Genomic DNA, 27,439 nt, shown 5'->3' with positions numbered 1-27,439 from the left:
ACTAAAGCAAGCTAAAAAGCTTCTGCAAAATAAGCAACAGAGTGGAAAAGCAATAGCTATGGAATGGCTATGGAAGGGGAGAAAATATTTGCAAATCATGTAGCTGATAAAGGGTTATATATATATAAGGCACTTCTACTATTCAATAGTAAAATTAAAAAAATAATAATCTAGGTATGTGGTGGTGGGATGTAGTTCAGTGGCAGATAACTTGCCTATCATGTGTGAGGCCCTGAGTTCAACCCCTAGCACCAAAAAATGAAAATAACAAAAAGCTCATAACCTAGCCAGAAAATGGGATATAGACATGAATAGACATTTCTCCCAAGAAGACATACAAAATGACCAGCAGATATATAAAAAGATGCTCGGACTGGGGTTGTGGCTCAGTGGTAGAGTGCTCGACTAGCATGCATGAGGCAATGGGTTCGATCCTCAGCACCACATAAAAGTAAAATAAAGATATTGTATCCACCTAAAGAAAAAAAATAAATATTAAAAAATAAAATAAAAAGATGCTCAATTATCACAAAACCATCAGGGAAATAAAAATAATAAAGACTTATCATTCCACACTTAGTAGGATAGCCACTATTAAAAACAAAACAAAACAAAAAAAACCCACAAAGCAGGGCATGGTGCCTTGTGGTTGTAATCCCAGATATTAGAATGGCCTGAGCTCAAACTCCAAAATGAGTTTGAAGTCAGTTTGGGCATCCCAGCAAGACCCTACCTCAAAAAACAACACAAAACACAAAATAGCAATAACAAGATGAGAGTAGGCGAATATGAAAGAACAGAAACTCAACTGCTGATGTGAATGTAAAATGACGCAGTTGCTGTGGAAACAGTTTGGCATTTCTTTTTTTCTACTGGTACTGGGATTGAGCCCAGAGGGCTTTACACATGCGAAGCATGTGCCCTACCTACTAAGCTCCATCCCCAGTCAAGTATAAAGGTTCTTAAAAATATGACTGCCATGCTGGGCACCATGGTGCATGCCTGTAATCCTAGCATCTTGGGAGGCTGAGGAAGGAGGATCACAAGTTTAAAGCTAGCCTCATCAATTTAGTGAGGCCCTAAGCAATGTAGTGAGACCCTGTCTCAAAATAAAAAATAAATACACAAAAAAGGATTAGGGATGTCACTCAGTGGTTAAGTGCCCCCTGGGTTTAATTCCTGATACCAAAAAACAAAACAATAAACGACTGCCATACGATCTAGTAATCCCACTTCTGGGTATTTATCAGAAGAATCAGGATTGCTAAGACTCCCATGTTCACTGAAGCATTATAGCCAAGATGTGGAAATAACCTAAATGCCTACTGATAGATTAATGAAGAAAGAAAATGTGGTATATACACACACAGTGAAATATTCAGCCTTAATAAAGGAAGTTCTGCCATCTACAAGAATGAATATCAAAAGTACATGGATGAACTTTGAGAGCATTATCCTAAGTGAAATAGCTGATCATACAAATACTCCATAATTCCCCTATATGTGGTAACTACAATAGTTGTATTTATAAAATCAGAGCAGAATGGTGGTTGCCAGGGGCTAGGGGAGCAGAAAATGGCACTTGCTAAGAAACAAAGTCTCAGTTATGAAAAATTAATGCCTTCTAGAGATTTGTCTAATGTTGTATAGGTACAACACTGTACCTACAATTAACAATAATACATTATACACTTAAAAATGTTAAGAAAGCATACTTCATGTTTTTTTTTTTACCACAATAAAGTGTAATTAAAGAAAAAAACCCACAAAACCCCCAAAACACCATTGATGAAAACCGAAACCTTAGAATCTATACAAGAGATTTTAATTCTAGCTTTAATGAAGTTTGAGACCTCATTAGCTCCACATATTATTGAAGTCTAGAAACACATATGTAAAGAAAATAACTAAAAGATATTCTTTATAAAAGTATAAAAATATAAGCTAACTTTTTGATCACTTACCTCAAAATAGTTTTGTATTTACAACACATATATTGATAAACTTGGAATAAATCTTCAGAACAAAGAGTATATTTTTGTGTGTGTGCATCATAATGGGGATTGAACTCAAGATTGCTATATCACTGAGCAATATCTCTTTTTTGCTTTTTACTTTGAGACAGGGTCTTGTTAAGTTACCCAAGCTGATCTTGCACCCAAGCTGATCCTGCACTTGCCTCAGTCTTCCAAATTGCTGGGATTATCAATATGTGTCACCACACCCAGCAAGAACAGAGGCTTTTTACATGATAGGGTCCCTTTGGGCAGTCTGGGGAAGTCTGTAAGACTCCTTTTAGAATGTTTATTAAAATGCATAAAAAAAACCATACGATTACAAAGGAAACCAATTATAGTGAATTATGGTTATCAAAATATTTAATGTGTGCACCAGGCATGATGGCACATGCTGGTAATCCCAGTGACTCAGAAGGCTAATGCAGGAAGATCACAAGTCCTAGTCGCAGTCTTAGCAACTTAGCAAAACTGTGTCTCAAAATAAATTGAAAAAGCAGGGACAGGGTCACTGGAGTTGTAGCTCAGAGGTAAAGCACTACTGGATTTAATCCCCAGTAATAACCCTCCTGCCCAAAAAGTATGGTAGAATAAGACTTATTAATAGGTAACAAAGTGTAGTGGCAGAACCTAAAAACTGGTAATTGTAAAACATGCAAAAAAAATATTTCCAGACACATGCATCAACTCATGTGACATGAAATTATCTGATTTTTACTGAACAAAGTCACAGGGAGGCGTTGGGGCTAGAGTTCAGTGGCAGAGTGCTTTGCCTAGCATGTGTGAGGCACTGGGTTCAATTCTTAGCACCACAAAAAAATAAATAAAAGCATTCTATCCTTCTTCAACTACAAAAAAATTTCTCAAAAAAAAAAAAAAAGGCACGGGAATGTTACTACTATTGAGATTGGTCATCTACACAATGGTAGGAAATTAAATTTTTGTTAGTTGTTAATGAAAATAAAAATATAATTTTTCCCCCACTCAATTTCTCAGATCTCATGAAGTTTGGACTCCAGTCCTGAACACAGCAAAACTTCAAGGTGTACACAGACTGGTTTTCTTGAACAAAAATTTAGATTGAATATATACTCAAACTTCTTTTATTAAATTAAGAGCAAAATCTGCCAGGACAGTTCTTACCTGAATTATTTCTGGAGCTACCTGCAAGGAGGGCAGATATTCTTGTTGAAGATACTGAACACATTCTGGGCCCTAAAAAGAGTAAAAGACAATTATAACAAAGTTATTTTCTTTCTGGACATTAATGATGGTTGAAAAGAAACTATAATGACACATGTATATTTTAATAGATAAACCGGTTGTGGTGACACATGCCTATAATCCCATTACTAGGGATTCTCCTGCAGAGGCCAGAGTGGGCATCTCAGATTCAGTATCAAAATAAAAAGGGCTGGGGATGTAAGTCAGTGGTAGAGCATTTGCTTTACATGTTTGAGGCCCTGTGTTCAACTCCCTGGCTAGGAAAACTTGGGTAGGCTATTTTACCTCTCTGAGCCTTAGTTTCTTCATCTGAAAAATGAGGTTATTGTAAGGATTTGAAGAATTAAGAAATGTAAAGCTCCTAGAACAGGACTTAGCATTCACTACATGTTAACATTACTTAATGTTAAGTACTGCTAAATATTACTTCTGAATTCAGGTCACAATGCCAGAGCCTTCCCTGTACTGAAAGGGACAGCAAAAGAAGGTGCTCATGTCAATCTACCATTGGATAGATTACAAGTTGTCTGTGGATGCATGGAGGGAAGATATGCCCAATATTAGGATAATGACCATCTTTAGGAAATAAAATACAGGCAAGAAAAGATATATTATAGAAGATAACAGCAATAAAAGGATACCTTCTTTTCCTATTAAACAAACTAGAGTACAGGTAATTTAGTAGCCAGAAGGCACAGATGAGGAAACTTAAGACCCAGGAACACACATGATGAGTTATCCAGTCTTCAGTTGATTAAATCTTTACTAAAAAAGTACATCAATGGACTTCTGAAACCACCACTTTCAACAGAGGCCATCTCCTACTACTTTTGCATGCTAAAATCTATAAACACTGTCTTTCTCCCTCTCGTCAGCTTGGTGGAAGGAAAAAAACAAACTAACTCATAAACCCCACTCAGCCATGGCAGTTACAAAGGAACTTAGGATACAATTTAAAAATGGTTTCCCTTTTGCAATGGGCTGTAAGAAAATTTAACATACTCAATACTTAAAAAATGAAAAAGACTACTTTCATTTTTTAATTTGAATTTAACTTAAAGTATTATTATGTTGATGGCCTAACAAGAAAGTAACAGCTATCACAATAAAATTGATATATCATGCCTAACACACTCTTTTCTGGGTCAACATTTGAATTTCCTGTTTAATTTTACTGCTACTGAATCAAATGACTTAAGAGGGAAAATAACACTACATTCATCACTTAAAATTTCTCAGGTCCAGGCTGGGCTTGTGGCTCAATGGTAGTGTGCTTGCCATACCTGGGTTCGATCCTCGGTACCACATAAAAATGTAAAGAAATAAATAAAATAAAGGTATTATGTCCGTCTACAATTTTAAAAAATTAAAAAAACAAAAACGAAACAAAAAAACCAAAACTCTCAGGTCCCTTTTTCACCTTTTCCTTTAATCTATATTCTCTATTTACCTCCTATGATTGTTCACCATCTCAAATAACCCCACTGTTATGCAATGGTCCTTCTCAATTCTGAGCTCCACAAATGCATAAAGCAGATTATAGAGAAAATGCTATTGAATTGAAAACCCTTCAAGTCTCTGTCATAATAAAAACCTCAAGTTCAAATAAGTGACAGGGCTGAAATGAGACTGGTAAATAAGAGCTCATGCTCTTTCAGGAAGTGAGGGGAACTGCTGCTATTGAGGAAATGCTATTCCTGTGCTAGCATTCAGGTTCCTGGAGAAGCTGGAGATAGGGATCTTTGTTTAGAGGAAATAAAAAATTTTATTTTAAAAAATTGGCAACCAATTATTTAAAATACCCACAATCACTTATGATTCTTAGAAATGATGAGATCAACAAGGAAGAATGAGACGTTCTGAAATAATGAAGATCTCGAATCATTTGTCATACTAAGAAGCTGGAGAAATCTGGCTATGGTGAAGTTAGATCTTGAAATTCTGGATAAGATTTTCCATATCCTTTGTCAAACCAAAACATTTAAATCTTGTTAACCCAAAACATGAAGGATAATAACAAATACTGCTACTTTCATTCACCCTTCTCCAACACCCCAAAACAGCACTGTATACCTAAAGATACTGCTTTGAAGAGCATGAGTCAAACACAATTAAAACTGTAACCAATAGTACACATGAGAATGAAGATGCATGAATCAAACCTTACCCGTTTGAGATGAATGGTTTTCAGTGTTACAGCACACTCAGAGAGAGCCTGTAGAAAAGAAGTTTAAGAATCTTAATATAGTAAATTCTTGGTTATTGACACAACTGTTTATTCCCTAGCCATTGCCAGGAAAATATGCAGCTCTAAATTTCCAAGGAAATATTTATTTCCAAAGAAGGAAGAGAAAGACAGTAACAGGCAGGTGGAGTAAGTATATTGAATAGAAAAAGAAAATAAAAAACAAAGAACCACAAAAAAAATGGAGTTTTAATAAAGGAAATTACAATTATGAAATATGGCTTTTACTATATTGTGAGGATGTGAGAAAATGGCAAGTATTTGACTTGAAGTACTCTGAAGACATGATCCTGGCAAACTATCAGTTTGCCATTTAATACTCTTAATAGTTAGGGGCTGGGGTTGTGGTTCAGTGGTAGAGTGCTTGCCTAGCATAAGTGAGGCACTGGGTTCAATCCCAAGTACCACATAAAAATAAATAAATAAGTAAACAAAATAGAAGTATTAAAAAAATGGCACCATTAACAACAACAACAACAACAACAAAAATGTAGTAGGAACAAACTACTAAATCAAGTTTTATGTTTGTAGCATATAGTTGCTTCAAGGTCCTAGAAAAAATCTTGGTTTTTAAAGTTGAAGGAGATGAATTTTAAATATTAATTCTTAGCCTTGGGATCCAATAGGAATCCACAAATGGTCCAGAAGGTATTATCAACCTTTAAAAGAATAAATCCTGGGGTGCTGGTGAAGCTTAGTTGTAGAGTGCTTGCCTTACCCTAAGTTTGATCCCTGGCACTACACAAATAAATAAATTAATTAAATTTATTTTAAAATCATTCAAGTAAAAAAATGAAGTATAAACAATCTGCATTAAAAAAGAAATTTTGAACATATAAGATCTAGACAAGTTAAACAAGATTTCTAGGTGCTTACCAATACTGTCTGTGCATCAGCCAGGTCAAAGGTTTGTTTTAAAGGTGCTAGGAAACATGCAGGGACAATGTGCTTATAAACAAAATCAGCAAATCCCACTGGTCCATCTTTACCTCCTGTCAAGAGAATTCAATTTTCATCTCATATATAAAGAAAATCAATTAATTCATCACCAGGGAAAAATCAACTCCTAATTCTTGTCTATGCTTGGGCTATGATTCAATTTCATCTTTAAGAGTCTATGAAACAAGCTAGGGAATGAAGGCTCAAAAAAAAAAAAAATCAGGTTGGGGATATAGCTCAGAGGTAGCGAGCACTCGCGTAGCATGTGTGAAGCCCTGGATTCCATCCCCAGTACTGCAAAAAACAAAACAAAACAAAAAGTTATCTTACCCCAGAGTTCTACCAACTTAGAGAGGATGATAAAACATGTTTTCTGAGCGATTGGATCTGGATATTCAACTGCTCCTTGGATAATGGTAATAAGCACTCGTTCTACATTCTCTGCACCTAAAGAGCAAAACCTGAGTTTAATTTCAAAAAGAACTAGAAAGGCCAACCTGAAGCTCTCACTTAATGTATAATAATAAGTCAAAAGCGTTTATAAAGCTGATAAGGTCCCTTGATTTTTAATATTAACTAGGCATATAAATTTTAAGTACTGGGAAGATAATATTCTCTTGATATCTTGTCCTCTGGATTTCTTATATAACAGAATTACTTATTCTGATCTATTTAGTCCTGTACATTTTTAATTCCAAGATGATAAACTGGCCATCAAGATTCAACTGTCAGGGGCTGGAGTTGTGGGTCAGTGGTACAGTGCTTGCCTGGTAAGTGTGAGGCCCTGGGTTTGATTCTCAGCACCACATATAAATAAATAAATTAATTAAATAAAAAAATCCATTAACAACTAAGAAAATACTTTAAAAAAAGATTCAATTATAAGATCAACTCTGGTAAGAGGTCACTACACTATTTATATTAGTAAAGAAGCAATTAAGAATACTAATTTTTTTTTTTTTAAGAATACTAATTTAGATAAACTAAATAAAAATCAATTTTAAGGTGCTGAACATGAAATTGATTTCTATCCTAAAAATAATGCAACGGGCTGGGATTATGGCTCTGCGGTAGAGTGCTCGCCTGGCGTGGGGGTGGGAGGGGGGACCCAGGTTCGATCCTCAGCACCACATAAAAATAAAGGCATTGTGTTGTGTCCATCTACACCTAAAAAAATATTAAAAAAAAATACTCATTTAAAAAAAATGCACCATTTTCTTAGAAATCAACATACAACTACTTCAAAGTGTTTACCTCAACTCACCCTTACGCATATAGATGTACAACTGTGACAAGGACTTAAGCAAATTGGGCATGGCATGCATCCCCACCTTGATTTGCTATAACTTCGCTCATTCCGCTGCCTGTGACTGTTTGTAGGAAGGCAAAGTAACTTCTCCGCAACATTTGCTTCTCTAAAGCAGCAGACTGGTCATTCTCTTCAGCAGGTCGCAGCAGCACTTCAAAAATTGCATGGAGCAAGGGCATAAACATCTGTTGTAAAAATGGGGATACCTGTATCTGAAGATAAGAAATAACTATTACTACCTCAGAAACAAGTAAGACATTCAATGTGAAACTTAGGAAATCTTTGAATTTTGTTATTGGGGAATGAATCTAGAGGTACTTTTATTTTGACACAGGGCCTCACTAAATTGCTAAGGCTGGTGGCCTTGAATTTGTGATCTTCCTGTCTCAGTCTCCCAAGCTGCTGGGAATAGGTGTGTGCCATTGTGCCTGGCTAAGGGAAAAAATTTTAAATACCCCTTCAGAGTTTCTATTTAGGAAATGGATGTACATAATTCAGTTAGTAAATTAGCAACTTTAAGACAGAATCTCTATAATACAAAACATTACTAAAAGCCTTTAGATCATTAATTTCAGGCTGGGGTTGTAGCTGAGGGGCTAGGGTTGTAGCTCAGTAGTAAATTGCTTGCCTAGGCATGTGAGGCATGGGGTTCAATCTTCAGAACCACATAAAACCAAATAAATCAACAAAATAAAAGTATTGTGTCCATCTACCAAAAAAAAAAAAAATAAAAAAATAAACTGAAAAAAAAATTTCAGCTCATTTCCTATAGCTTAAGATTCAGGTTAAATAATACGTATTCACAATAAAAACTACCATGTAGTTTACTTTCAAATTTAACTCCCAAGAAATGAATTTTATTGCTAAACTATAAATCAAGATATATGATTGGAATTCTATGATTTTTATACACCCTAGGCAAATGACTTAACCTCTTTGTATCTCAATTTCCCCCATCTCTAAGATATAATTCCTACACTTAGGGTTATTATGAGGATTAAACGAGAAAATATCAAAAAAATGTTTTGAATAGACACTGAACTCAGCATTATGTTAGCCATTTTTATTAGCTATTTTACACCTGGTTTAAATTTCTTTGTACACAACTTTAGTAAACTGAAGTCACTTTAAACTCTTGCTTGGATACCTAAATTGCAGTTCTTCTTATTCACCTCTTTAGACATTTAGGACTCAATACTGTTTTAATTTGCTTTTCTAAAGTAGTATACTAGTAGTTTTGATAAAAATTTATATGATAAAAATTTAAATGATAAAAATTTATATGACACATGTCCTCAAGTAATTCACAGTAAATTAAAAAGGGACAAAATCCAAAACACATGTGAAATAAGTCTAAAGAGTCTTGGAGTTCTGAAGGTTTGTGGTACCTTAAATTTGGCCGTTATCTGGTTGATAAGAGGAATGAACTCCTGGAGGTCTTTTGCTTCACAGTCTTTAAGCATGTGTTCCGAGGCAGATGGGATAAATGGAAGAACTTCTTCCTCTAGGCAAATAATCATTCGGTGAAGGAAAGTGCGAACTCCACTTCTGAGAATATCTTTTTGTAAGGGGCAACTGAGGGCTGGCAAGAAAGTCTGTAAGCAGTCCAGATAAACTTCGGAGCAGCCACACTGTTTCACTGTCTGCTTGTTGCTGAAAGCTTTGCTGGTTCGACTACATAAGGAAAAAACCAGGCAACAAGAATTTGACTTTATTCTTCAAAAGTATTATGGAGTATTCAATACAATGCACAACAATCACAAAACTGACAAGACTTAAAAGTGACTTTATTTTCCACATCATGATTTAGCTAATATGGTTATGGATGAACTACTGCTTCCAGTTATTATAACAAAATAAAAGGCTGAAATTAAATAATAATTTAATTCCTCTTGTATGAGTTTATCTAAATGTTTTACAGAATCCTAATAAAGGGAGTGGGATTGTAGCTCAGAGGTAAAGCGCTCACCTAGCATGCTTATCTAGCATGCATGAGGCACTGGGTTCAATCCTCAGCACCATACAAAAATAAAATAGATTGTGTCCACCTATAACTAAAAAATAAATATAAAAAAAATCCTGATAAAGTATGCTGAAAAGAAATACTATAGGACAATTTCTCATATAATTTCTAATTAGCAACCACTACAACTTTCATGGTATCACTGTTTGCCAAAGACAAGTGTGGGTAGAGAGAAAGAAATGGCTGCTTAGGTGGTCTTCAGGACACAATGGAACAGCTAAAAAGAGGCCTTAGTACTAAGAACAACTCAAGATGTTCCAATATTCATTAGTATACAAACACTTTAGCTAAATACACAATAAATTTATACCAAAAAAGTTCAGAGAACAGGGTTAAGAATTTAGATAGACATCAAGACAAAAATGTAGAATGGGACATGGTCTGTTCTCTTCTTTAGATAAATCCTCTACTTCATTGGGTTGAGAAGAATAAAGTTTCAACAATTCTCTCAGTAATCCATCTTTGGAAACACAGATGTGTGTGCCTATCCTAAATGATTCAAGTAAGTAATTCTGCTGTACAGAGATACACACTTTACAATTTTAATTATAATCATGCTTACCTGGCAAATCCAACAGCATGGTTGAGACAGTCAGCTAGAGATGCCTGCCTTTCTTCATCTTGTGCCAACATCAATTTTTCTAACAGAATTTTAAACTTCTCCATTAGAGGAGTCAATAGATTCCTCATTAAGGCTTGCTTCCTTTCTGCTGGGTATTCACTATTAACAATCAGTACTCCAGCTGTCTCATAAATAAAGAGTTGATCATCACTGCTTAACAAGGACTGGTAACCATTTTCCTAGAATAAAATTTAGTCTTATTTAAAATTTTTTAAAAATTCCATTCATTTAATCAGACTGATCTGGGACATAATCTCACAGATCAAGTACCTTGAAGACAAACTTTCTCTCATAACTACACAATGGAAAGAAAACCGAAATAGAATTCAAAAGATAATGGTTCTAATTCTAGTCCTGGGCTGGGGTGCAACTCAGAATCCCCAGCACTAAAAAAAAAAAGTCCTAATGGGACTTTGCAAATTATAATATTAGATTATTATTAATTAGCTTTCTTATTTCCTTTTGTAAAACTCTTATTTGTAAGACTGTTATAAGGCTAAACAGTTATACAGAAAGGCTTTGACTATTTCTACACTATAGAAACTACTATTCACAAGAATGTTTAAAAATTTAATAAGAGCCAAGTGTGGTGGCGGATGCCTATGATCCCAGAAACTTGAGAGATTGAGAAAGGAGGACTGCAAGTTCAAGGCCTGCCTCAGTAACTTAGTTGAGACTCTTTATTCAAAAATAAAAAGGGCTGGGGATGTAGTTCAGTGGTAAAGTGCTCCTGGGTTATATCCCCAGCACCAAAATAAATAAATAAAATATGATAAAATAAGACTAAATAAAATAAATAGGGCCTAGAATGTAGCTCAATGGTAAAGTACCTGGGGGTTCAATCAACAGTACCAAAAAAAAAAAAAAAAAGCACACAGATCACACACAAATTATAGAACATCAGTTATTTTGTAATAATAAAAATAAGACTGCAAATGAAAAAAAAATCTATTCATGCACAAGCAAATGTTCCATATACTGATTTAATTTTTTCTAACAAATTTTGTTATTTTTTATATTCCTGTACTCGGGCCAAGAAAAAAAGGGGGGAGGGATTAGCAGACTCTCTAGGTTCATATACAAACTAATAAATAATACAAACCCAGTCTTCAAACAGATAATACAGAAGATTCTTTAAAAATAATTCTTTATGTATAGAGAGATTTCCCCACTTTAAAGTAATTAAAGTATTTATTAAGTATGTGCTAGGAATTATCTCTTGAGAATTGAGAACACAAAGATAAAGGATCTTGAAAAATATAGCGCACTCTAAAATGAACACTCAACTCTAATAAGTCATCAATAGTCAAGATTACAGTTTGAACCAGTCTAAATATACAGTAAAAAAAGATAAAGTAAAGCCGGGCTCAGTGGTGCACACCTGTACTTGGGAGGCTTGGGAGGCTGAGTGAGGCAGGAGGATCGTGAGTTCAAAGCCAGCCTCAGCAAAAGTGAGGCACAAAGCAATTCAGTGAGACCCTGTCTCTAAATAAAATACAAAAATAGGGCATCTGTGGCTCAGTGTTTGAGTGTTCCCACCCCCTTCAAAAAAAGATACAGCCAAGGAAAATTGGCCTGAACTGGGTGAAGTACTTTAATCCACAGGTTTTGTAAAATACAGGTAAAGATAAATTAACCACTAATTACTAGTAACTTAATTTACTAGTAACCTTTCATGCAGTGATGTTACATAACTCTTGAAACCTAAATACAGATGCATACTTAACAATGCATTATTTTAAATTTAACATTCTTAAATGGCACCTTTAGTAATAACTTTCATAAATTGAATGTTAGTATTTTGTTTTACACAAAATATAAGTTGGGGAGGGAAAAGGAGGGGATCATGAACTGAAAATGATTTTCATATAGGTATTAAGTTTGCTGGGATGAACCAAACTACCACATATAACCATAAAGCTCTAATACTAAAAAACAAAACAAAAACAGAAGTCAAAATGTACTTACAAAAGTAATCCAAGTTAAATTTTTGTAGTTAAATGGACATAAATTAGAATTTAAATGTTTTTGTCCTAAGCCCGAAAATACACATACAAAAAACTTCATATAATAGTAGCAGTTCCTAAGAATGGCTACACAACGGTAATATTAGGGAATAATTTGGAAGTTGAATTTTTTTTCTTCTCCATTAAATACTTCATTTTACATACAAAGAAATCAGACCATACCCCACACTACCAAATTTAATAAGTCCATTCTTGATTCCTTTCCATTACTATTTTGTTTACCATATCAAATTTCGGTAAACAGAACAAATAAACCTCACATACACATATCTTCCCTACTATCAGTTAAAGGAGGAAAAACAAACAAACCAACAAACAAAACCCACAAAGGCAAAAGCTAATGGTACATGTGGCCTCAATGACATATGGGGAAAATATTTGGGAAGGACAGATACTTACAGGTGGAGAAAGGGCTAATAAATCTTGTATTCTATTCAAAATATCTTCAATGAAAGGATTCATTTGTTTACTGAATAAGACAAAAAAGAAAATCACAAGTAAGTATCAGTGCTCAAAAAACAACAACAAAAAAACCCCCAAATCCCTCTTTAGGACAGAACTAAAGTTCAGTTTGGTTTTGAGATAGCCTCATCTGACAATTAAGGCTAGCTGTGATTAATTTTTAACAATATCTCTATTGGCTCTTTTGTGATGGACTACCAAGATGACTTATGATCTTATAAATGTAATAATAAAATACTTTACATGCCAAAAAAGGTACTAGTAACGAACAAGACAAAATGGATTAGGTTATAAATGCATATCCAAGGAATATATTTAAGCACATGAGAGAAAGCATTTGGTGAGTAATTGTGGTATAATTATCGGTTAAAAAACTAACAAATACTATTAGTGATAACCGGTGTTACCTACTGGAAGTACATAAACAGGGGACAGGAGATAAGAGCCTGGGCTTAATGTGCACAAAGTCCTGGGTTCCATTTCTAGCCCCCAAAACTTATGCAAACAAATCACCTGTTAGTTCTGGACAAAGTACCTGGCTAATGAGGAGAAGTCATAACATAAAAAAGGAATACCTAGTAAAGCATGCCTTAAACAGAGAGGACTAAAACTACCCCAGGATCATGGAAAATAATTTATACATTTATTTCACAGCTTAAAAAAAATGGGCTAACCATAACAGATGAAATTTTACCCTTACTTGAGAGATTTGACAAATCTAGAAAACAGGTAAGCAGTTCTGCTCCGTACTTTAGCACTGGAATGCCGCAGACCCCTGTGATCTAAGAAAGCCATCTAAAGAAAGAGAGACACTTTTACTATTTCTGCATTTATTCAAGGCTTTTATTGCTGCTGTCAGGCTACATTTTTGTTCACAACAAATTTTACTTCTGAGGCCTCTAGAAGAGAGGAACCAAGAATATACAACTAATTTTATACAACAGAACAAGTTCCTAAGGACTTGTTTTAGAAGATAAAACTTTGGATTCTTCACAGAGGACACAGAGAGAATACTATCTGATCATTAGCTGCAAATAAGTCTAGAATAAAGGGCATACTTACTAATACACATGGAATGTGTTGAGGTTCAACTGTGAAAAACTTTTCATATCTAACAACAGTTTCAAAGAACTCCAACGTCACAGATGTATGCTGATAGGAACTGACTCCTGATGTCACCAACTGGAGCAGGAGAAAGCAAGGGAACCTATTTTTATTTATTGCAACATTAAAAAGCAACAGTATAAAAATATAAGCTCTAACAATTAAGGAATGTCCATTAGCTTACAGTGGAAACAGAAATTTATGTTTAAAAAATTATTTTGAGTATACTTACAGTTCGCATCATATCCTGTAAAGCAGTAGCTTTTGAAATATCACCTGAGAAGTGAGCACCATGAGATACTGGAAGAGCTTCTGCCAACATATACAGCAATCTTATTGCTACTTCAACTTCCATAAATCGTGTGGTCTGCCAGTTCCTACCAAGGTATAATATGTCTGTGAGATCTGAATGTACACTTTTTATACAACCAATGATGCAAAGGACAGTAAATCACCAACAAAAGCCTCTTTAATGATTAAGAAGTTATAGCAATTGTTAATTTTGCCAAAGATCAAAGTTACATCAAAAAACAAAAGATCAACAAATTATGGAAACAAAAATGCTTCATTTTCAGACACACATAAGTAACATGAGTTAATAAGTTATGTGATTATTGCTTATTTTAGACCATTAACAGGGATCGAAGGAAAGAAGTGGGCTCGTTACAAAAACAATAACAAAAACTTACTGCAGGGTAGAACTAAAAACTCTGCGAACAGAAGCCAGCAGTAACTCTGGTGAAACTTGAGCAAGTCTGTCCAATAATAACTTCAGTTGTTTTCTATACTCTACAAACATGGCTTCATCTTCACCCTATGATATAGGTTAAAATCATTTAAAAAGTTTAAAAGGCCTAGAGATTCAAATAAAACATTAAGTTCTGTAGTTCTATAGTTTCTGTAACTTTCAAATTTTTATTTTTTCATCAATTTTTAAAATATAGAAATATCAATATGCTTAGTAGCTTTCCCACTCCTGCTCACTAATAAGTATTTCTGAACACAGGCCAAGTCCTCAAAAACTTACAGCCAGAAACAGTACAGGGAGGAAGTTAGGGATAAGAGAAGAGCCAGAACAGGTTCTCACTGGTTTCTGACACTGTCAGCTCCTTGTTCATTCTCTTTACCTCAAAGACCAGAAGTAATATTGTATGACTGGAGATATTAGATATGACATCTCCCATGCTCTCTATTGGTCATCCACACCATTAGTGTGAATGCTTGAATAGAATATTTCAGCACACACCTAAACAGCACAGACCATGACTGAATTCCCAGCAAGCATTTAATGGCATTTCCATTTAATGAGAAGCTGATCCTAACACTGACCCTAGACATTTCTGAACAACACTAAGCCTCATTCCACTCTCCCATTCAGACTGATGTTTTGAGGCCTACTGACTTGGCCTTAATTTGTCATTTTTATTAAATACAACAAAGTAAGATATGACCACTGATAATATTGTCAACATTTTATGAAGTTCAATGCTATAAAGTAGTTTTGTTTTGATTTTTTCCATTTTCCTTTTTGCAGTGCTTGAGACAGAACCCAGGGTCTTGTGTATGCTAGGCGAATGCTCTGTCTCTGAGCTATACCCCCCAGCCCTAAACCACTTTGTTAATAGCTCAAACATTAAAAATGAAATACTAAGAGGTTTTCCACTAATTTTACCAAAGGTTGACATCAATATAAACAAGACTACATCAATAATAAGACCATATCAATCAAGTAGTTTGATTTTTCAAATACTATTTGTTTCAAAGGACCTCAAGAAAATAAAAACTGGAAATGTTAATTTGCTGTACACAAATAAAAATAAAACTAATTTCTCTTTCAACACAAAAATTCTTACTTCATTTTCAAAGTTATATTCTTCATCATAAGTCAATTTTTTCATAACGGCCAACATGATTGCCTAAAATTAAGAAAAAGACAGCTTTTGTCAACCCTTTAATTGGATATAATTTGAAATTAAGCCACATTTCAAGGCAGAATCCAGATGAAAAATAAATTATTGGTTTAAAGAAGTATAAAGAAGCAAATTACCTCTACATTAGCTTTTTGCTGATCTGAGAGCACTGTAAGCTGTTAAAAAAGTAAGGAATAATTTAGTAGGTCTCCTAAAATTATACTTATACTTATTTATTAGAATATTTTCCCCATCAATTAGGATCTTCTAAACATAGCATTTCTGGAGGGTAGTTTGGCATTTTGTTTAAAATATACCTAAGATCTAGCAATTGTCTTTCTAGTAAACCCGAGACAAAGACATATAGATGAATTTGATTTTGAAAAATATGTATAATGCATTTGGCAAATAAAGATTTTACAAGATAGTAAATGATGGTCTTATCATTTGAAATAGCCCTTAAGAAAGACACAGCAGGATTACCAATGCAATCATGCTTTCCATACCTCTAAAATTTTTCAAAGTATACATGCAGACATGTTTTAACCACTTTAAGTTTATGTTAACTACTTTAAGCTTACCTGATTCAATTAACCCAATTGGCTCTCATCTAACATCATAATGTAAAACACTAATTCTTTAAAAAGCCACATGCTATTATATTTAAGTTTGTTCTGGAAACAGCAGGAAAAACTTTAATTGCAAAAATCACTTATAAGAAATAATGAACGTGAAATTAAAATAACAAAACTACTTAATAATTTAGAAATACAGGTTCCAAATGAAAAAAACAAGACTATAATTATCAAACTTTTAGAATAGTAAATAGAATTTTGTCATTTGTTTTCTGACCTAAGTTTTTTTTTAACTTAAAAAAAAAAAAAAAAAAAAAAAAAAACCCAGAAAATAGTAACTATTAGTAAATTTCTTTGGGTAATAGAATTATGGGTTTTTCTTATTATTTTTCTAATCTGTAATTATCTGCTGAACAAAATGAATAAAACAAAAACTTACCTGTTTTAAAATATGAAGATAATCATAACAAAACCCAATAATGTTAGAGGAGATGTCATCATCCTCATGAATTAGTAGCTGCAACATAAGTGCCACTTTTGTTTCGATAGCTTGTAGTGCCTCTTGTGCATTCTTGATATCTCCATTCTTAATTAACTTACTCCAGCTAACTATCAATGACTGTCCCATTCCATTTACCAGCTTAGAAAATCTGGCCAGGAAGTCCACATCTTCTTCCTACAAGCAATCAAGACAGATCTCAATTTACAACCACCTACTCCAAGAATAAGAGGAGGAAAGCTTTGGTATGAGTCCGGTGCCAATTATAGGATTCAATCTTAAATTGATGTAAGACATTTAACAATTCTAACATTGTGACTAAGGGATTTTCAGAATCTGAATTATTCTGATACATTATTCACCAGTACTCTTTAAAGCAATTATTTTTAATGATTATAGTCCTATGGCTATTACAAACTATAAAAGCTTAAAAAGAGAGCTGTTGCTTTAGAACCTTCTCCCTAAACTGCTGAAATTTAGTAAACATGATCTAATAAAGCTAATGTTGCCACATTATAGTATGTGTAATAGATTCCCACAGTTCTTTCTGATACTATTTTGATTTGGGCCTCAACTATCATATGAGGGCATAAAACTATTACAATGACCTGCCTCAGATCATTATCAGTGTTAAAGCCAAAATGTAAACTGGGTGTGGCACACACCTATAATCGCACCTATTCAGGAGGCTAAGGGAAGCCAGATTCCAAGTTTTGAGGCCAGCCTGGGCAAGTTAGCAAGACCCTAGCTCAAAAACCTAAAAGGGCTGAGGATGTAGGTCAGTGGCTGAGTACCAGTGGGTTCAATACCCAGTACTGGAAAGGGGAGAGCCAGATCTCAAATTTAGATTACCTTCATTATCTTTAAAGAATTATTCTACAGAAAGAGACTCTACTCTCACCATTTTATTATTATTTTTTTTAATCAAAGATTACTAATAAAACAATCAGTAGCCAGGTGCCCTTGCATGCCCGTAATAATAGCAGCTCAAGAAGCTGAGGCAGAAGGATTACAAATTCAAATCCAGACTTAGCAACTCACTGAGACTTTGTCTCTAAATAAAATACAAAAAGGACTAGGCCACATCAATGATTATAGCAGCTCAATTCACAATAGCTAAGACACAGAACCAACCTACGTGCCTTTCAGCAGAGGAATGGATAAAGAAAACATGATACTTATACATGATGGAATATTACTCAGCCATAAAGAAGAATTATGGCATTCGTGGTAAATGGATAAAACTGGAGACTATCATGTTAAGTGAAATAAGCCAATCCCAAAAAACCAAAGGCCAAATGTTCTCTCTGTTATGCAGATGCTGACTCAAGAAAAGGCATTTGGAAGGGGGTGATGGGAAAAAAGAGTAGAATGAATTGGATATAATTTTCCTATGTTCATATATGAATATATGACCACTGTAACTCCACATCATGTACAACCACAAACATGGAAAATTATACTGTTGTAGTCCATGTATATTATGACATCTCAAAATACATTCTACTATCACATATAACTAAACAAAAAAAGGGTTGGGATGTAGTTGATGTAGTTTAGGGGTTGAGTACAGCTCTCTGGTAGTATTACGATATTAGTACTACTACTATTATTATTATTAATAGTAGTTTGTTATAATTTCAAGGACAGCTTTCAATATTTAGAAAAAAGAAAACACTTTAAATATGTTTAACTTATTATCTCTCATTTGTTCCAACAATTTTCAAAACTTTGATGTAAATTTACTAACCTGGTCAATGCTAAAAAACCCAGCAGTCTGTAATACTTGACACAAGGATTCTACTAGCTTCATTTTATCAACAGGGTCCATTCCTTTATTTACAATTTCAAATAAACAGTCACATGCTTCTTCCCGTAGAACTTCTATTGACATATGACCTAGCAGCATATTTATAAACCTGATAGAAGAGGAAAAAAATACTTAAATACTTTAAACTCATGATTTTTAGATACTGTACTCTGCCGTTCTATATTTTTAAAAATTATAGGCATACATACCTATCATTGGCTATAAGGGATAAGTCTATCCAAGAGACATAAGCCCCAACTACTTCAAGGCACTGACATGTCACTTCTGAATTAGTATACTGATAATTTTGTAAGATTTGGTACCATGATTCCACCAGACTTGGAATGCACTGCTCCCTCATGGTATCTTTTATTAGAGTATTCCTACGAGCCTCCTAAAAAAAAACACCACCACATACAAAGTAGATTACAAAATGTTTGACACTGGAATATAGTTGTACACAGTAATTTCCTCTACACTAAATTTCCAGACTTATTAACACATTCCCTGTAATGGTTTTCTACTTATCAGCTCTAAAATCACATCCTGTGATTCTTTGTATTTCCTCTATTCTATTCTATTCCTCAGTAGCAGACTTTCTTTCTTACATAAACTGTAAATAAGCATTACTTAGAAATCATAAGCATGAGATAAGTTAGTTCTCAAAATTGGGTAAACACAAAACTAAAACTATTTAGAAAGTGGCAATAATATAAATGCATAATACCCTCTACTTTAAATACTTTGGTTACAATGATCTTCAATTATACACATTTGAAGCTATTTCTGTTGTGTCCTTTAAGAATAAGGTAAAAGTTATATTGGTTAATAAACAGAGGAAGACTAAAATGATGGGTTATGTGATAAGAAGATAGAAGTCAACACTGACATTTCATAAGCAATGTTTCTTCCTTGCTCAGGGTCCATACAGTAGCATTAAATGCAGACTATATTTCTCAACAGACTCACAGGAGAAAAATCAACTTGTGTATTTCACTGGGAAAGTATATGCCTACTTTAAAAATCCCAATGTAATACTCTAATTTCAACATATATCTTTTAAAAAATCAGGTTTAAGTTCCTTTGCAACAAAATTCAAAATGCTCGGTAAATTTATAATCATTCATAAGGCTGTTTGTCTTAAGGAAAAAAAATTCCCACTTTTTTTTTTTTTAAAAACTATGTGGTCATTTTCTCCTACAAAATCTACATTGAAAACTAAAACTGATGTGAAGTTACTTGCCTCTGATGTATGAACCACATCACGATCTACCAACTCTGAATCAATAGCCATGAGGATTCGGAGGTACAGATCTACTCCCCTTGGATTTAGGTCCACTACTGAGAGAATGTCAAAAAAAAACTTGGGCCATTTAGTGAGATATTCTGTAACAAAAAGCAAGGCGAAGACTTGGGCTGCTTTATTTCGTATAAAGGTCTTCTCCGGTTGGGGATTCAGCATCTGACAACAGAAACATCCCACTAAATTAAACAAACAAACAAACAAACAAACAAAAAACCCCTACAAAACCCCCAAAACATCATTTTCCCACTGATCACATATAAGCAAAACCCCACAAAATTTCAACATGGTCCATATTAGCAGTGAAACAAAATTATATCAAAATTATAAAAGTATTTAAGTGACTGGCCAGAGAACAATCTAATAAATAAAGGTTTTAACAGTTATTTCTCATTTTTACATTTTTTAAGTTTCACATGCAGTTTTAATTATTTGTATAATTTTTTAAAAAAGAAAAGCTTCAAATATTTTCCTTCTGTCTTCTCTTTGAGGAAAATAAAAACCTCTAGCAACACAACCACTTTATATGTTAAAATTGATTATAATTAACCAAAAAGAATATGCTGTGGCTAAAGAACTCTGCTGGCCCTTTGAAAAAGGCTCTTGGAAAGAGACTGTCCAGGAGAGTTCACCTTTAGGAACCAAATAGAAAAGTAGCTTTTGTGAAGGAGTAAAAAAATAAATGAAATAAAAAATAATAAATTATTTTTTAAAACCAAAGTTACTACAATGTGTCATGGAAAGTATAACAGTTTGTTACTGACAGAATTTTAAAGTAATTGCTAAGTTTCCTTCTACCCATAATCTTCAAAACTAGCACTTTTAACATAAAAAGTTGAAAATCTGATCATTTAAGGCTTTGAAAGAAAATTTTACCTGAGCTTGAAGCCAAGATATGAGCGTCTCCCTAATTAGTTGTTGTTGAACAGTGGTTAGTTCTGAATATCTGTTCAAAATAGAGAAGAGAAAGAATAGTGGCTACATCTGTGTGGCTGTCTGTGGTTTTGAAAAGTAAGTCTCATATATTTGAAAGGGAAAGTCTGTATAGCCCTCAATTATGTAAAGTTTCCTAGAATAAACCGTTAATGTCTCACAACATGTCTTCAAAGAAAAGAGGGATGAAGATGGCAGACAGGGTATCATTATCCATCTTTTATAGCTACATAATTTTTCAAACAAATATATCCATAGTCTCAGGTCTGTGGTCTACTAAATAAACCAACTGATGATTCTTTATTTTTCCTTAATTAAAGCAGGAGTTCTGAATACAGGTGCTGCCACTCAACTCAAGTTATTATTTGGAAACAGATCTACTGTTGGTTCATCTGGTTTCTCCAGAGAAGTTGGAATTCTAGATTTTTCTATGAAATGTCTATTTCTATATATAATCAACTAACTTGCTTTGGGATAAATCAAAACCTAATGTATTTTGAGGACAAATCAAAACATTTATAACCTGGATATAACTTATACATTGTTAATTTACAACCTATATTATGATCTCCTCAAGGAAGGAAAAACCAAATAAAAATGACCTCACCCCACAAGTCTGAATAAGAGTAGTGAGTAAAAGACCTACTTGTATTTAACTTGATGTTCTAATACTTGAAAGCAGAAAAACTTTATGTGATCATCACTGCAAAAGCAAAGACAAAAGCAAAAAAGAAAATTAGATAAAGAGAATATGAATTGGGGAAAACAAAAGCAAAATTCATGAATAATAGCTGAAGTTTCTCAAACTAGACCTTGTGACTTATTTTCTATTTACTGATCTTATTATAACATTCAAATCTGTGTAAAAAGCTAGTAGAACTCTAAATACTATATATAATATTCAATATTTCCATTATATCTGGCAATCAAAATAACCAAAAACTTTTAAGATGTACTTTAAATATAGTGATTGATAAACAGAAGGGCTTCCCTCAAATTCTAGATGTTAAGATTTCTGGAACAATTTTGTTTACAATAGGTTAGGGGTACAAAAATGGTACAACAGCAAGAGAATGAGTCAAATCAAAGACCATCTAATTCCCACTTAAAATTCAACCTTGCCAGGTGTAGTGACACAACCCGCCCAGTGGCTCAGAAAGCTGAGACAGGAGGACCACAAGTTCAAGGCCAGCCTCAGCCTCAGCCTCAGCCTCAGCAACTTAATGAGACCCTGTTTCAAAGGAAAAAAAAAAAGGGCTTGGGATATATGTCAGTGCTAAATTGCTACTGGGTTTACTTTCCAGTACTACCCCCACCCCCCAAATCAACCCAAATCAATTCTGTCACAGACAAATCTACAGTAGGGCCACAAAGACTATCAGTCTAGCCTCAAAGTTCATATAGCAAACCAAATTATAAATATAGGGGCTGGGGATGTGGTTCAGTGGTAGAGTGCTTGCCTGGCATGCATGAGGCCCTGGGTTCAATCCCCAGCAATGGTGGTGGTGGGGGGACCCACAAACAAACACATTACAAATATATTACCATCATAAGATGGCAGCAAAAAATCAACATATGCTAATTATCTCTTCCCACTATCTCTGTAGCAGTGATATAGAGTTTTAGTGAGCCAGCCATAAACGCTGACAAAAGTCCTTTTAGCATCCAACAATCTGTTCACTCAAGATGGTTGGTTTAGGCCTGGCTTAGTTACGGAACAACTTTTCCTATGTAAAGTAACTGGTCAAAGTAAGAATGGAGATTCCATCTTAATTTAGACTATATGAATTGACCAAACAAAATAATTTCATACACAAAAAGACATAGAAAACTTTTTAAAAATTAGGTTTAATTAGTATTCTTCTCAGACCTTAGGTCTTTGTTTTTATTATAGATCACACTTCAACCTTCACTGATTTATGTAAGGATCACATTTTTCCACTCAAGGAATAAACTAGGGGGCAGTCTTTAATTAAAAGTCATCTCTTTATTACTCTAAGATGTTCTCAAAATCAGTTTTCACAAAACTCAAACATTGGGTTTCAGCTATCAAACAAAATGACAGAACAGCACTCCAACAACTCCAGCCAGGAGGTTGTCACTAACCCCAATCACTTCCATTCCATCAGTGACCTCTTTGTTTATTGCTAATTGGTTGTGTTTCCCACAAGTCACACTATGCCAGTTTTACTTCTTTTATAAGAAAGTAACTTAACTATTATATAAGCTGATAAAATAAGTATAATTAGAGATCCCTTTTCTTTCTTTTTATATTTTATTTTTTTAGCATGTGTGTAGTATTGCGGATTGAACCCAGGGCCTCAAGCATGCCAGGCAAGCACTCTACCATTGAGCCACATCCAGAGCCATGAGAATTCCTATATCTGTAAAAATTAAATTGACTGCTTTAGAGGGACTACAAATAAGTCACATCACAGCTAGACATGGTGGCACGTGCTTGTAATCTCAGCAATCTGAATTGACTGAGGCAGGAGGATCACAAGTACAAGGCCAGCATGGGCAACTTACCTCAAAATAAAAAGGAACTGGGGTATAGCTCAGTGGTAAAGTGCCCTGGGTTCAATCCCCAGAACTCCTCCTTCCCCCAAAAGTCACATTGCAGGGGGAAAACCTTATACATATTTGAAGTGGGTTAGACAAATTCCTAGGAATCTGCTCTCATTGTGCCTCAGTCTATTACAGAGACCCACGCTGGAAATAGTAAATTGATGGACTATGGGTGCAATCCACAAGGATGAAGCGAATGCAAGTTAACATACTTTAGGTTAAAATCTAAAACTCAGGTATACACCATTTATGATCACCTTCTTTACCAACTTTTTAGAAAACTCAATTAAAATTCCCAATCATGAGATAAGGAAGTTTTTTCTGCAGTCTATTTCAGCTAAGACTTGCTATCAGGTACATAACATACATATAGCAAAAAACAGTTTTACTCAAAAGTCAGTTCTCAAATGGCCCAATTTTTGGTTCATTATTTCTCATTTCTATACTAAATGACTGTATATTAATGGTTTTCTAAAAGGCAAGTCACAAAATGCTTTTATGAAAACCTTCCAAAATAGATAAATCTAATAGTCCTGTTATGTTCACAGAAATTTAAATTCTTTCCTATGTCATATAAATTTTGTTTTAATTACCTATATGTCCTCTGGGCTAGAGCTTCTGCACACACCTGCCAGGCATCTGGGGATATCTTTAACTGCTCAAAATAGGCCAGGGCCTGAAAAATTATAAAACAAAGAAACACATTTAGAATAGTCAATCTCAATGCCCCATTAACACTGAACAAAATATTCTAGGAGTAGTAAATCGATAACCAATCGGTGAATTTAACATACTCAAACCCATTTCCTTAGAGTCTAGGAGACAGCACAATAGCACTGCAGATTTCACTGGGCTATTAAGAACTGAGAGAAAAAAATGTACAAATGTTTTCATCAAGTGCCATAATACTGAGATATATGCAATTATAAAAAGGCACAGCAAATCTGCTACTAAAGAGGTGATTTATAAAAGATAATATTTTATCTATATTATTTGATCTACTGTTACATAGGAGAGTATTTCAGTTCTTCAATTATATCATATAATTCCCTTAAAGATATTAAAATTGGAGAATAATTACATGATATGAATTTTGGAAATTATTGAATAATTGAAAAAGTCAAAGCTGTTTCTCATTCCTCTGTTCATGAATCCTGCCCTTGTAATCAGAGAGGATATGTACTAACAAAGAGCAAAAAGAGCAAGTGCACTTTTTTTTTGGTATCAGGGATTGAACCCAGAGGCGCTTAACCACTGAGCCACGTCTCTAATTTTTTTTTTTTTTTTTTTTTTAATTTTGAGACAGGGTCTCACTAAGTTGCTTAGGCTGGCTTTGAACTTGAAATTCTTTCAAATTCAGTCTTGAAAACTCAGTCTTCCTAGTTGCTGGGATTACAGATGTGCACCACTGTGCCCAGAGCAAGTGCATCCTTGTATGGATGCAGAGTTAAGTCCATATGCTACTAGTAGGCAAGTGGGAATTATGTATGCCATGCTTTTCCATCTGTATATTACAATAGATTCAGGGTTCACCTATGAAAATGGACCAATAACGTAACCTTAACTTGAGAAGAGTATCTCAAATAGCCAAGAAAATTATACATAAATTAGAAATACGGCTAAATGACTTAAACTAATTATGAACTGATGCAACTTTGATATGAACTAATGAGGTAGAGGAACATTAAGCATTAGAAGAACATAATTTCAATTTGTCAGAATTAAAAAAAAATGTTTTGTACCATTAGTGATGAAGTTAATTTAGCAGTCTTCATCAATGATTAAAAAAACTAAATGTGAGAATATACCAGAGTGCATTACATGGCAAGAATAAGTATTATTTTATATAACTTTATATTTGTGTACAAGTATACATGTAAACTGAATCAAAATGTAAAATTATTTTTTCTTTGGGTTAGAAGTAAAAGCCACTGTATTTATATTTAGGTGACAGTTTCCTCTACTTTTGAATGTATGAAGGAAGGTGTGGATTGAGTGGATTTTCATATACAGTGGTTGTTTCCATTAATGAAGATGAGCTGAAGATCAAAGCTACTTTAAATATAAATGCGGTAAAGAAGAAATATATTTGGGTTTGCTCCCTCCCCTTCTTCACAGCAGGAGCTCTTAAAAAACTTGGCATTGTAGAATTGTCTTTTGTTATTTATAATGAGCTCCTCAGGAACACAACAGAACTTTTGCTAGAGGGGACTTAGGGTGGAGCCTCTGAAATAGCCTCAGAATGGCTAAGTGATGAAAAGGTTGGTACTTTCAGTCTCAAACACCTATCTCTGAGAAGCAGAGGTGGAAACTGGAGACTAAGCTCTATACACTTTTTTGTTATGTATTATTTATACTCTAAGCTCTCTATATTTTTTTGTTATTTATTTGTTATTTATACTTCCAGAATGCACACACTGAAGTGAAGGGAGGAATGTTAGCTCAGAGAGGGCAGGAAAGCCTGGTGTCCCTTCCTTCATACCTTGCCCTAGGCATCTCTTCTTTTTGGCTATTCCTAGTTGTATTCTGTGTAATAAACTGACAACAGTAAGTAAATGTAAATGCTTTCCTGAGTTCTGTGAGTCATTCTAGAAAATAATCAAACCTGAGGAAGGAGTCATGTGAGCCCTCAACTTATTGTCAGTCAACAGAGTGAGACTTGAGCCTGTGACTTGTGATGTCTGAACCTAATTCCTGGTAGTGTCAGAACTGAACTAAATTATAAGACACCCAATTGGTATCCATAGAGAATTGATTGTGGATGCTGGAAAATAACCCAGAGTAATGGCTATCTTCAGAAATTAACAATTTAAGAGTGCAGGCAGCTATGAAAGACTCTTAAACTCAGTTGTTTTCTAATAGCAGTCTGTGAAAACTACGGTTTTCTTTATGAATACCATAGGTCCAGGACAGGGGATAAGGTGGAAGTCAATTACATATGTTGCACTGCCACCTAATAATTCACTCCCCCCACCAAAGTAGGTAATGGCTTACCTGCTAGAATTATTGCTAACATATAATTTTCTTTAAATAATAGCAGGCTTTAAGCTAAAGGTGGGCAGTGTATTTTCAAAAAAGAGGTGAGGGAAATAATCTGAAAACGTTTAATCTTTGTGTTGTGAATCCATGTATGATTAGCATTTAAAAAATATATTTATTTTTTAGGTGTAGTTGGACACAATATCTTTATTTTATTTATTTATTTTTATGTGGTGCTGAGGATCAAATCCAGGGTTTTGCATGTGCTCTACTGCTGAGCTAAAACCCTAGCCCCTACCAACATTTTTTTTTTTTAATGATGAAGATGACCTAGCCTTCATCACCTACTTCTATCCCATACCTTTTTCCTGCATTTAAGTGCCAACAGAGTCAGTTCAGCTATTTTTACTGCCCATACAGAAAACAGAGAAGTACAATTGAACAAGTGAGTAACTGGGGTTAGCAGACGGTCATTTATCTAATCACCAAAAGCGATCAATTCCCACTATTCTTGAACTGTAACCCAGGATTATGAGAATTCACTATTCCTTGATTCTTTCTTCTTCATCCTAATTATTTCTGTTACTTGGGTTGGTTTAATGGGCCATCAAATTAAGCCTGGACCTGGATGTTTAAAATATCCTATGACAGAAAAAAACCACTTTTATTGATGAAAAAAAAAGCACAACTCCTGTATTAAAACCACAAATAATATATTGATTTTACTTTTCTAAAAAATAATGGCAAAATTTTTAAAATCTGTTGAATACTGGAACTTAATTTAAAAAAGAAATCTTTGTTTATACACAGAATAAATGTGTATAATCTATTAATGTCCTAATTAGTTTGTCAGATATCTTAAAATGGGGCAGGCATTTAAATCTCAATTCCT

At 34.2% G+C, this 27,439-nt stretch overlaps 1 protein-coding gene across 3 annotated transcripts in view; it reads right to left on the bottom strand.

Moving 5' to 3' along the window:
• The window catches only part of Xpot (exportin for tRNA), a 39,326-nt gene that overhangs the window by 7,037 nt on the left and 4,850 nt on the right, over positions 1-27,439 (bottom strand). For all 3 annotated transcript variants that reach the window (XM_076854818.1, XM_076854819.1, XM_076854820.1), the window contains 21 exons: positions 24,162-24,244; positions 21,647-21,703; positions 20,944-21,013; positions 20,008-20,226; positions 18,974-19,158; positions 18,705-18,873; positions 16,895-17,131; positions 16,018-16,056; positions 15,824-15,886; positions 14,660-14,784; positions 14,203-14,347; positions 13,929-14,048; positions 13,567-13,661; positions 12,804-12,873; positions 10,318-10,556; positions 9,121-9,406; positions 7,755-7,944; positions 6,754-6,870; positions 6,361-6,476; positions 5,407-5,454; positions 3,159-3,230 (listed from right to left, as the gene is read on the bottom strand). In XM_076854818.1, the coding sequence (XP_076710933.1) occupies positions 3,159-3,230; positions 5,407-5,454; positions 6,361-6,476; positions 6,754-6,870; positions 7,755-7,944; positions 9,121-9,406; positions 10,318-10,556; positions 12,804-12,873; positions 13,567-13,661; positions 13,929-14,048; positions 14,203-14,347; positions 14,660-14,784; positions 15,824-15,886; positions 16,018-16,056; positions 16,895-17,131; positions 18,705-18,873; positions 18,974-19,158; positions 20,008-20,226; positions 20,944-21,013; positions 21,647-21,703; positions 24,162-24,244 (2,745 nt within the window). The remainder of the gene's footprint in view (positions 1-3,158; positions 3,231-5,406; positions 5,455-6,360; positions 6,477-6,753; positions 6,871-7,754; positions 7,945-9,120; positions 9,407-10,317; positions 10,557-12,803; positions 12,874-13,566; positions 13,662-13,928; positions 14,049-14,202; positions 14,348-14,659; positions 14,785-15,823; positions 15,887-16,017; positions 16,057-16,894; positions 17,132-18,704; positions 18,874-18,973; positions 19,159-20,007; positions 20,227-20,943; positions 21,014-21,646; positions 21,704-24,161; positions 24,245-27,439) is intronic.

This window comes from Callospermophilus lateralis, chromosome 4 (genome assembly GCF_048772815.1).
Source record: "Callospermophilus lateralis isolate mCalLat2 chromosome 4, mCalLat2.hap1, whole genome shotgun sequence".
NCBI classification, from domain to species: Eukaryota; Metazoa; Chordata; class Mammalia; order Rodentia; family Sciuridae; genus Callospermophilus; species Callospermophilus lateralis.
The sequence above is the reverse complement of the archived record's forward strand: the minus strand, read 5'-3'. Positions and strand labels throughout refer to the sequence as shown.